General features: G+C 51.3%; 1 protein-coding gene and 1 long non-coding RNA gene across 16 annotated transcripts in view; both read right to left on the reverse strand.

Moving 5' to 3' along the window:
* The window catches only part of SPEN (spen family transcriptional repressor), a 55,926-nt gene extending 54,548 nt beyond the window's left edge, over positions 1 to 1,378 (reverse strand). For all 4 annotated transcript variants that reach the window (XM_042883309.1, XM_042883308.1, XM_042883307.1 and 1 more), the window contains exon 1: positions 1,257 to 1,378. In XM_042883309.1, coding sequence (XP_042739243.1) covers positions 1,257 to 1,339 — 83 coding nt within the window. In that variant the 5' untranslated portion in view covers positions 1,340 to 1,378. The remainder of the gene's footprint in view (positions 1 to 1,256) is intronic.
* Positions 1,379 to 2,406: 1,028 nt separating this feature from the next.
* Positions 2,407 to 11,097, reverse strand: LOC122186537. 12 transcript variants are annotated; one of them, XR_006181157.1, is made up of 8 exons: positions 10,968 to 11,097; positions 10,740 to 10,864; positions 10,356 to 10,483; positions 8,203 to 8,254; positions 7,606 to 7,738; positions 6,941 to 6,985; positions 5,583 to 6,473; positions 2,407 to 3,302 (listed from the first exon to the last, which is right to left on the reverse strand). It is a non-coding gene; the product is annotated as an uncharacterized LOC122186537 (long non-coding RNA). The 12 variants fall into 12 exon arrangements; XR_006181151.1 differs by having other exon boundaries at positions 5,583 to 6,573; XR_006181156.1 differs by having other exon boundaries at positions 5,583 to 5,645; positions 6,303 to 6,985.
* Between the last annotated feature and the right edge of the window lie 770 nt (positions 11,098 to 11,867).

Below are 11,867 nucleotides of genomic sequence, written 5' to 3' on the forward strand. Positions count from 1 at the left end.
TCCTAGCACAGCCTGTGCAGCAGCAGATATGGAAACTGCAGCTGAATGGGAACGCAAACAGCCCCGCGGGTAGCAGAGAGCTCTGCGGGCAGCGCTGCTCCCCAGCCACGCCGTGCCAAACCCGAGGAGCACATCCACACAGGGGGAAGGCTGCAAGCAGCACCGTGCCCACAGCACAGCTCACAGCCTCAACTTCACAACCTCTCTCTGCTGCTTCCACATCGCGGCCATCACCACACAAAGAGCCCGGCTGCTTTGTGCGGCTGTACCTGCGGCTGCCCGTTACCTGCCGGTCCCTGCACCCGGACCCAGCCGCACGGAATGGATTTTAACCCCGTGTTTACTCGTGTAACGTCAGCCTCTCTCCCAACGCACGAACGCTGAGAAACGTTTATCTTTAGAAAACCGTCGAGAGATGCTAGGAATGGAGGGCTCTGCCTGGCAGCAAACCTCCTCCTGCAGCCACCAATCGAAACTCGCAGAGGTAAAAACAAGCGAAAAAACCCCCCCCCCCACGGGGGGGGGGGGGGGGCGCCCGGGAATTCACAATTCCGAGCCTGCCATTTTTTCACATCCATCTCCAAGCAACAGTGCCATAGCAACTTTTTCCTGCTTTAACCTTACAAAAGCGAAGGGCTGGACAAAAATAAGATTCAGGAACGTCGAATTCCCGCTCGCATTCAGCTCGCCGCGCTCGGAATCACGCAAAGCCCGAAGCGTTCCGCGCCGCGTTCCTCTGCACGCCGCGGGCTCGGAGCTCCGGCCGCCAGCACGGCCCGTCCCGGGGAGCCCCGGCCGCACGCACGGCCCGTCCCGGGCCCCGCCGCCATTTTAGGGCCCGGCTGGAGGCAGCCGCGCTCGGGCAGCGGCCCCGCGGGCATCGCATCCCATCCCATCGCGGGGCGGCCCGGGCCGCCATCTGTCAGCGCGGTGCGGCTCGTATCTATTTTTCCCATGGTGACTCACGACGAAGGACGGAGCGGCGGAGCTCCGAAGGCGGTCAGCGCCCCGCGCTCAGCCCCCAGCGGCCGAAGCCGCGCACGGCGGTGCCGCCGTCCCGGTGCGGGCGCTCCGCGGGCCGCGCACGCCGCGATGCGGAACGCGGCTCCGGGCGGCGCTGAGCGCGGCGCGTTCCGGCGGGGATCCCAGCGGATCGCCGAACGGTTCCGCGGACGTTTCCGCGCTTCCCGAGCGGCTCCCTCGGTTCCCCCCGCGGTTCCCGGACCCCTCCCGCCCTCCGTCGCCGCCCCACTCACCGCTTGAAGTGCTCGATGATCTTCTCCTCCCGCACGTTCTCCGGCAGGTTGCCCACCCACAGGTGCCTGGTTTCCCGCACCATGCTGCGCGCCGCGGGGCGAGCCCCCTGCTCCGGCTCTCGGCCTCCACCGCCGCCGCCGCCGCCGCCTCCCCCCGCGCTGCGCCGCCGCCGCCGCCGCCTCCTCCTCCTCCGCCGCCTCTTCCGCCGCGGGGCCCCGCCGCCCTCAGCGCCGCCGGCTGCCTCCCCCCGCGGCGGCGGCCCCGGCGGACCACACCATCCCCCGCGGGGGGGCCCCGAGGCTCGCGGGCCGGCTGCGGGGCGGCGGGCTGCCCCTCGGCCGCTTTTCTTCCTCGGTGCCTCCCCCCGCCTCGGCCGTGGCTCGCTCGCTGCCTCCTCCTCCTCCGTCAGCGGCAGCGCGGCGCCCCCCCCTCTCCTCCTCCTCCTCCTCCTCCTCCTCGCCCTTCGCTGCTCCGCCGCCTCGAGCCCGCTCGCCCCCCCCCCCTCCTCTCGCGGCGCCACACGGGGGCCCCCGCGCAGGCGCAGTGCGCGCTCAGGCGCGCGGCCCCGAGGAGGAGGGAGGGGCGCGAGCACGCAACGCCCCTCGGGAGGGTGGGGGAGTGCGCATGCGCGGGTAGCGCAGGGGAAGCGGGAGGAGCGCGGCGCGATGCGACGTGACGGAGGGGTTTTATTGCAAAAAATACAAAAAAAAAAAAAAGGCTGGGATGAGAATCGTAGATAAAGGAAGTACGGCAAAAAAAAAAAAGAGATGAGGTACGAGCCAATAAACGGGAGCTGCGATGGAAAGTAGTAAATGCACGAGGTGGGTTGTGGAAAATAAGGGATGCGTGGCAAAGACCGGGGCTGCAGGGCGAGGTGATGAGTGAATGCAATGCAATGAAGGGATTGCAAATAAAGACGTACAGTGCAAAGAAATAAAGGGGGGCTTTTGCAAAACAGTGGGGCTGCAGTACAAAATGAGTGGGGAAAAAATGGGACGCGCTGTGAAAGGTAAAGGGCTGCCGTGCAAAAACGGGTGCAGGGCAAAAGGCATCGAGGATCTGCCCACTCCTCACCATCCAAGCCCAGCACAAAGCAAACCCAGCACTCTTCCCTCACTGCAATCAGCAAGTAAAAAATTAATTGTGGCGTGAGCAGACAAGGGCCCTGTGATGCAGAGCCTTTTATTAGCCTATAGCGCTGTTTATCTCTAATGGCTCCAAAGTTCAGTGCCGCATGAACCCCGTGGGCTGGCTGTGGGCCAGGCTCTGGCACTGGAGGAGCTCACCAAATCTCACCGTGGGCACCGTGCTGCCAAATTCTTCCCCTGACCAAACTGTGGTTTGAGTTGGAAGGCACCCGTAAGGATCAGGTCCAGCAGCAGTCCCAGCCATCGAGCTGTAGGTCACTTCCCTTTGCAAATCTCTCCATTTAAGCAGCCCTCTGACGCACATGAGCCTGAGCCTCCGCAAACCTGAGCCTTATCCCCAGCTCTGCCTGTAATCCCACAGTGGCCCCGTGCCTCAGTTTCCCCTGTGATGGTGGGTGTGAAGCTGCTCTGCTGAATGGAGATGGACTGATTAAAAATAAAAAAGCAGTAACTTCTTGCATGCAAACCATTAGTAAAGCGTGTGACCCTGCACACGCAAGGAAAAGCATTGCAATGCACTGTACCACACATTTCTGCATGGAAATGGGCTCAGCTCCTTGTTTTAACCAGTCAGAAACCTCAAGAGTAGGAACTACTTGTCTATACCTTCCTTAAGGGATTCCATTTTGGAGAGAAAGGAACCTATCCCTCTTCAAACCATGCGCCAGCTGGCTTTTCTACAGCAAGTTTTCCCCTAGCCAGGTAAGCATGCCTCCTGTGACAGCATTTCCAAACATTTTCCTCCCTCCCTGCCAGGAAAACACCTCTGAGGGACTAAAAAAAGCCACACGGTCTCCCAGGTCCTTCAAAGAAACCTCATGCAGGGTCACTGCTGTCACACTGCAGGCAGCCTGGCTGGAAGGACATCCACAGTCAAGGAGCTGTCAGAAACAAAGCCTGCAGACAGAAGAAACGGTTGAAATTAGTACTTAAAATGCTCTGTTTACATGAAAGCCAGCTGGAAGAGGAGCGCGTAGCCTGGTCCGTGATGCAGAACGAAGCTCTGGATCATTCCAATGCTCTTACTGTGCTTTGGGGGGAAGCTGTTCCCAGTTGCAACACACAGGCGCACTTGGGCAGTGCTGCTGTAACCAGATCCCTCTCACTCATCTGGAGATTGTAAAGAACACAGATTGGAGAGAGTGTGACCTGCATCTCAGAAGGCCGAAGGGACCTCAGTAAAGGAGGTGGCAGCAACTGGTGTCATCCTGGTCACTGCACCAGGACCTGTGTGCAGCCTGCTGGCAACAAGCTTGGGAGCAAGCATCAAAGGTCAGCACTTGATCCTGCACCCCTCCTACTCAAACAGCCCAGAACAGGAGACTCTATCCAGCTGCTCTCCATCACCCAGCGTCTCTCAGCCACCAGCACACACTAGGGCAGAGCCCGGGGCTCTGCAGGGCACTGTTTAATTGCTCATCCACACAGTGAGTACAGTGAGAACCCAGCTATCTGCAGGCATTGCGGCCAAACACTGTTAAAACATCTGCATGTTTCTTATCACCACTTGGAGAGGATTAACATGCCAGACCAGATATTAATGAGGGAGCAGGTTATAAACCCATCTCAGCTTGCACACTGTGTTCACATCAAGAAAAGCAAAGCAGGAGCAGGACAGATCAAAAGAGAGCCATTAAAGGCGTGAGAAAAACAGTGCTGCCATATAAGGAGCTAATAAAGTTAGCAGCTCTCCAGTTTGGAGGAAAAAAGGGCAGGAGGATCAGAAAACATCCTTGGGGTTCATACCAAAAGCAAAGGCAACAGCCAGAGGCAGCCTACCATCTAGGAGCAAACGTGGATAAATAGAAAGGCACTTTACAGAGCAAGCCGACAGCACTGCTCATACATTTTTAACACGCAACACAATGTTCATAACATTCTTAACCCAGTGGTGGAGCTTGCTAAAAAATTAGATACGGAACAAGGACAGCAACAAGGACTGTTTGCTAAAACCGTAACTCCCTACAATCAGCCCTGGCTCAGTGAGGGCTCTGCTTTGTGAGCTCGTAGCAGTGCAGCTGCAGAGTGGGGCGGGAGGCATTACTCTGCTCCCCACTGCTGGGGACACCACCCTGACCAGACCTGCAGGGATTACAGCACTCGCATTCACAGCACGCAGCGATTACCCTCAGTGTCCAGTAAGCATCCAGCTTGCTTTGCTTTGTGCAGAGAAATGGTGTGCTGCTCAGACAAGAGCCCTCAGACACTCAGGGCTCTGCTTTGTTCAAGCTGGTCAGGTCCACCAACATCTTGCCATGAGGCAATTTATTGACGTGTCTTTTCTGCTCATTGACTATATTTATTAACACAACAGTATGGCAGCTGAATATCAAATTGCCAGCCAAGCTTTTATCTCATTTTTTAAGCCAGCCTGAATTGCTGTGCTAATTTTATTGCTTACCCATTACGTTTTATGCAATGGATAATTTTCTCCAAAAAGGAATTGGTGCTTTTTGATATTTGGGCTCATGTGTTGCCAAGACAGAGGATACTGGCTAATGTGCTGATAACGCTTTGAACGTGAAGCCTGATTCTGAATCCTAAGCAACAACACAAAGTATAGGATTTGAATTAATAAAGCTATTGATTTCAGTCCTTGCCTCTTACAGGGTAGCGCTCCAAGTCTTCATGTGTTAACTCTGTCCAGAACATCCCTTTGAGATGCAGAACATCCCTGCATCAGCTGTACCAGCATTCTCTGCCTTCTTTTCAAGCACTTCTCCCAGCCAGACTCCACGGTGTTCTCATCCACACAACGCAGGGGATGAGAGCTGCTGCAAAATAATGCCACCGTGGCCAATGGCTGAGCATCAGCTACCTTCTGCAGCACAGCAAGCACAGCTCAGGAGCCCCTGGAATTTGATTTACGCTGAACCCATCTGTGTGTATATATATATAAAAGCACACTTCCCTTTTCAAAATACATTGCTACCCAAAAATAGATGTTTCTTCAACAGCAGAGCACAGAACAATTGCTAAGCCATCCAAGCAAAGCACTACGTGCAGTCAGAGACTGCAAAAGAACTCACTCTTGCTTACTGCATAGTAGAATTTTTGGAATTAAGACCTGGTTTTCACCCTCTGTTAGGAAAATAATAGAAACATTACAGTGTCAGCTTCTGCCCTGGTTCCTTTTGCCCCCAAGCATCTCTGCAACCACATCCTGAAGTGCTGTACCTGCTAGTTTTTTCCAAACATGAAGCATTTCATCCTCTAGGCAGAAGGCTTCTGTCTTCCAGGCTGCAAAACAGAACATTGCAGGGGAAGAAGATGAAAGGAGGAAAAAAAATTCAAGTCTCCCAGCCCCACCTGGTTTGACTACTGCAAAGGATACAAGCCTCCTAGGACTGGAGAGATCACTGTATCCTGTGCGTTGCCATGTTTAACATACAGTTGCAGTGCTTTACCTCTCCACGAAAAGCCCCGCATGCAATGCCCAGCAGGAAGGACAGAAATCACACTGGAGATGTTGCAGGACAAAGGTTTAAAACAGCGCAACCGTGTGAGTTGCTCTTCTTCACATTCCCAATCGCATCTGATGGTCACACCCAGAGCCAAATAAATAGCAAGCCAGCTATCTTCAGTGCTTTTGATTCACCATGTTGGCATTGAAGTTGAATCACTGTGTTCTAAATGAAGCAGACTGAGTGCACGCTTGTGCCATTACTGCTCTCTCACTTCAGGGAAAGGCAAAGAAGAAAAGTACTTGTGCATGGCGACTGTATTTGAAAGGAGAATGGTTTCTTGGCTAGCTCTGGCTTTCATTTTACATCACCAGTAGCACTGCAGAACTCACAGTGCATGCTTATGCTTTTTCTACCTCTTTGGTGTAATAGGAAAGCTTAAAGGGCTGCAGCTTCACCCATAGGAAGAGGAGCAGAGGTTTCTATCACTCACTTGCTTTTAGCATTAGAAATTCAAGTTTTGTTTAGCTTGGAAGCCTCACAGATGTCATTCTGGTAACTCTTCAATCCAAAGCATGCGGTGATAGAAGTCCAACACTCCCAAGGAAACCCAGTTACTCCAAACTGACAGAAAAGTAGTACAATTCCTACAGGGTGTTGTGGCCTGAAAAATGTGAAAGCATCCCAAACAGTTTGTTGGTCCCCTGTACCTGCAGGCCAGCAGAGGCCCCCAACCAGCACCAGGCATATCTGCAAACACTTCCCTAACAAGAGAAAAAAATGAATGTCCTATCCAGGCTCATTTAATTCAAACACAGATGAGCCTTTTTAGGCACACAAACAATTGGCAGTTTTCACATACACCATGCACCAGCTTCTCCCAGCTCTCCATCTCACTCTGAAATCTGGCCTGGACATCTCATATTTACCCTTAGCTAAATTTTTGCCAGAAAAACATAAAGTCACAGCTGTGCTCCAAATCACTGCAGCAATCAGGCAATGAAATCACTGCTCAGAAAGCGTTGCTCCAGCTTAGCAGGGCAGGGCCCCTCCACTGGTCAGCCAGCAGCACTCACACAACACCAAAGCCAATATTCTCATTGATGAGGGCTGATGAGGAGGTGCCAATACCTGCTCTCCTTGCTCACTGCTTGGACATTTTGAAGTCATGGCGACCTAGGAGAGATCAGAACCAGCTGCTTTTGATTACCTTCTGCCTCACAACAAAAGAAATTACACCCAGAAAGGAAGCATTCTCCTTCCTTCTGGCAAGTAAGCACAACTTTGAGGAATTGAGTAATAAAGCTGTGGCATCTCATGGGAGCAAGCTCACAGGAAAAATAGTTCAAGGGGACCCTGATCTTCAGCAACACCATTTAGCATGTTGCAACGCTCCCTCTGACGTCTGTGCATTACATTTGCCTGAGCAAAATGAGAAGTAATAAACTATTGCATGTAGGTCTGTTTGCTGGTAGGGAAAGGGGCCCCACAGTTTTACTCCCTGGAGGCACCCGCTCTCCCCACCCCTTTTGTGTGTATTTTTTTTTTTTTTAATGTGCCACACATCAGCACAATGCTGACAACTGCATTGTATGCTTTCTGCCTATGCAGCAATTCAAGAACACACAACTCCAGAAGGTTTTTTGAAATGGGAAAGGGGGAGGGAGCTGTCCTTTGCTATCCCATTTTAATTGCACAGCTCACTCCTCTACATGACCACAGGGAAGGGATAAAAATAAACGATTAAAACCAGTACTGTTTTTATCATCCAAAAGGGTGAAACTAAGTCTTCTTACAAGATGCAGTCAGTTGTGCTTAGAATAAAAGCAAGGATAGAAAAGCACAGGGTTTCTTCTCTGGCATTGGAACCTCGCCTGTCCTCGCTCTCGTTTCGGTCTCCTCCTTCCCACACCTGGCAGTGCAGTGATACTGAAAAGAGAAAAGGGATGGAAGGGGACCGACAGCAGCCTGTCAGCTTTTCCACCTGCCAGCAGCAGCTTGATGGAGCCTGGTGGCACTGCTCCAGGAGCAGCGACCCGAGCACATTACCAGCCTTCCCAAATAAACTAATGCTTAACATCACACACGCACCAGCACACGCAGCCTCCTTTAACGATAATGATGACTAATCCACAGCCTTTTTTTTTTTTTTTTTTTAAATAAGGCCACAAGGCAGAGCTTCTTCCAGAAGCAGCAGCTTTCTCTTTTGTGAAACAGTACAGGGTGGGAAGGGGAAGCCCTGGGACCCGCTCATGCCCTCCAGAAGTAACCACAGAAACATTGTGGCTTTCTGTGGAGGTGTAAAGCACTCACACAACCAGAGAACTGTACCTTACCCTCCTCAGCAAGGCCAGATCCCACTGCCCAGCTTGCTGCATGTTTACAATACTCACAGAGAAGCTATCTGCTGCAGAGTGGGAGTTACACAAACAATCCTGCTTTTCCCTGGGAGGAAAAAAATAAAATAAAAATTAGGGCAGAAGACAGCTTTCACCCATAACATTGCAACATTCCCCTATGCTTCTTGGGTCAGGGAGGGGATGCAGGGTTGTGTAACTGAAGTGGAGCATCTGCATTAGCTCAGTGGGCCCTGTCCCCTGAGCAAGGTCACGTGGACTTGCACGGAGACACATTAGTGCTCGCAGCCTGCTTTAATGCAAAGCTGTGGTCAGACCGCAGCAGAGCCAGCACTAAAGGAGGTCACCTGGGGACTACAAAAAAAGTAATGAATTAAAAAATAAATAAATAAATCTATATGCAGATGTTTACTGACAAGCAGGCAAGTCCGAATCTTCGCTCTGCAAAAAGCAAGGAGGAGCACAGAGCAGGCTGAGAAATAGCAGCCTGGTTCCCAGGACAAAGACAAATATCTGCATCTACAGACAACACCAAACAGATTTAGGTTACAGCTTTTAACCAGCCTCCCTCCTCCCAGCTTTGCAGCCCTAAAGCCCACCGGATCTGCCATTATTTTAGCACACACCGACTCCAGCTCTCCCTGATTTTTGGTGGCACCGTGGAAATACTTACCCACCTCACAGGCAGGGCTGTGAAAGCTTACATTTGTGAGAGTTTGCAAATGGTTTTGAAAGCCTTCCAAGGAAGGTGCTGTAGGATCGTAAATCCTTCCCATTATTAATAAAATGGAGCTATTGTTCCAGCTCTAATCAAGACTTGTCTCCAGCTGGGCAATTTTAAAATGCAATTCAAAGCATACACACACACACACAAAACGATCATGAGGAAGCTGCAACACACAGGCTGAGAATAATAATAAAAAAATAATAATAAAAAAAAAAAAAATCACCGAAGCAGCAAGCTGTTCTTTGGAGGGGGGATAAAAAGATAATAAGGCTGCTATGTAAGATGAATTCCAAGCAGCAGCATAGCGGGGTGGGGAGAAGCTCCCTCCCACTGCCTGGGAAAGGTCACTTCTGCCCTAAGCAGCAGATCAGGGCTGTGGCACAGTGCATGCAAGTGAGCCCAGCCTCATCCATCTCCATCAGGAGACATCTCTGCTTTTAATTTATTTAGCAAAGGGGGAGGAAACGGAGTGGGGGGGGGGGAGGGCGAGCGGGGGGAAAAGGGAAAAAAAAAAAAAAAAAAGCAACTTGCAAACACCTCCCAGCACCCTCTGCAAGGATGGGGAAACGTAGCGAGGGGGAGAGGCTTGGAAAGCGTCCTGAACCAAGGAGGGAGGGAGTGAGGGAGGTGGTGCATCCTCCGCATCCTCCTCCTCCTCCACGCCTGCCCGGCTGCGGCAAAGCTCCGCAGTGGGTGCTCCCCTCCCCCGTGCATTTCCTCTGCTGTAGAAACTTCTGGAATCAGCTGCCGAGCTGGGGAGAGGAAAGCCGAGCAACCCTGCTGCCCGCAGAGGGGGGAGAAAAAAAGCGAGCATAGAGCAGGCAATAAAAGGGAGAGGAACGCACAGCACCAGGGCAGCCGCGTCGCTCCGTGCATCACGTAGGGCAGCCCGCGGGGCTGGAAATAAAGCACAAAAGCACACAAATGGTGGTGTGTGCAGCGCTGGATGGTGGGACGAGGAGCTGAGCCCTCCTCCCGGAGCTGCACTCAGCCCTGCCACTCAGTTCAGCTCATCCGTCCTCATTTCGGTGCAATGAATTCAGTGCCTGCCCGATTGCATTGCCAGCGTCAGCTGCTTTTTTTTTTTTTTTTTTTTTTTTTTTAAATCAATAATAATTCATATTATTTTCCTTTTCGGTTCTGTTTCGCTGTTTTATTTTTTACTTTTCATTTTTTTTTTTATCCTTTAATTAAGAAATCCTTCCCCAACATCCCAAGGGAAATCTACACCTCTGTGGAACAAATAAAGCATCCAGGCACCAATCTCCACCACGGACTGATCAAATGGGCAACTGGTTGCTTTTTGCTTGTTTTTACCTTTTTTTTTTACTATTATTTTTTGTCTTTTTTTTTTTTCTTTTGGCTGTGCACGTGTAATTTTTTTTCCCTCTTGCTCTTAGGACAGTAGAAAGCCAATGGAGGAAAACAAAGGTAATAAATATATAAAATCCAAGATATGTACGGGCCAAAGTGAGAGTAATTGTGTGTCATTAGCATTATAGGTGAATGGCTTTGTTCTGCAATCCATCTCTGGGATAAGGAGACATACAGAGACATGTGGGAATAAAGAGCACCTGTACGGCCCTAAATCTGTATTTAAACAGGAAAAAAAAAAAAGGTATTTTAGGTATGAGGCTTTTAACAAAGGAGGGGCGATGCTACGCTGTGGTGAGGATAAATGTAAAGAAGCATCGCAAACAATAAGCAAAGAAATATGCGTGATATCGAGGCTGCAGCCTCTACCGAGCACTGGGATGTGACAGGATTTGTGTTTTGTTGGGTTTTTTTCTTTTCTTTTTAGCAGTATTACCACATCTGATCGCACCACATGGATGTTTTTAATTACCAGAACGGTGGCCGTGAGGAGACAGTTCCTTCCTTCAGTCCTCGGCTGTTCAGGGCTTTTTTGGTGTTGTTTTGGGTTTTTTTTGCGCATTTTCCACGCGCTGAGGACAGCGAAGGCTGCAACCCCTGCGGAGGAGAAAAGCGGAGGGGGAGAAAGAATTAGGCATCAAGCTATGGAAATACCCACCTGGGAGGCGCGTGTGGAGGGGGCGGAAAGAGCAGCACTGACCCAAAAATCTTCACGCTATGAGGGGAAAAACACCTCAAAACGGGACGGGGACGGGAGGGGAACGAGGGGCCCTGAGGCCCTTCCCTCGCTGTCCGCCCGCCGCCATTTTGTCGCCTCAGCCCCGCTCGGCGCGGCCCCGCCGGGCGCCATTTTGTGAAGCGAGCAGCGGGCGGGGCCCTGCAGTACCGCGGGCGGCGCTGTGCCGCGCGGCCGCCTGCCTCCCCCTCCCCTTTCTGTGAGGAAAACATCCTCCGTTTGCTCATTTTTTACCACCTCTCCCCCCCCCCCCCCCCCTTTTAAAATTTTTTTCCTTCTCCCCTCCACAGAATGAGGAGGTTACGTGATGTTCTTAAAACAGGGTCGAGAAAAGGGGAGAAGGTCTCCTCGGCATCACTGCGTGCAGCCACTCGAGTTGAGCAGATGATGTCTGTGAGGGAAAGTTTGACCTTACACACAATTAAGAGATATATTTAATTTCAGAAGATATTCCCCTCGCCCTCTGCTGATGGCCGTGAGCCTCCCTGACAGACGGACACCTCCTGCTTTTTTCTGTGTGAATATTTTTAAACAAAGCACAGAGCAAAGGGCTCCGATCGACACCCCAATGAAATAAAGAAGAAAATAAACTGCTCCAAGGCAGAGCTGGGCAAAAATCCTTCATTCCACCTGGAAAACCAGGGCTGCAGGACGCTGTAATCCACACCGCTGATGGGGTGGATGCTGTCAGAGCTCCCTTGTGCCTATTTGCAGAAATAGGGTGGGTTGGGTGATTTTTATTTTTGCCTTATTTATTCATTTCATAACCCAGCGTATAATTTGCAGCCTGGTAACAAGGCTTGCATAACGGGATGTATCGATATATATATATATATATATATTTTTTTTTTTTTCCTGGTGTAT

This window comes from Lagopus leucura, unplaced genomic scaffold, assembly GCF_019238085.1.
Source record: "Lagopus leucura isolate 7727_CA_CO unplaced genomic scaffold, USGS_WTPT01 Super-Scaffold_100037, whole genome shotgun sequence".
Taxonomy (NCBI): Eukaryota; Metazoa; Chordata; class Aves; order Galliformes; family Phasianidae; genus Lagopus; species Lagopus leucura.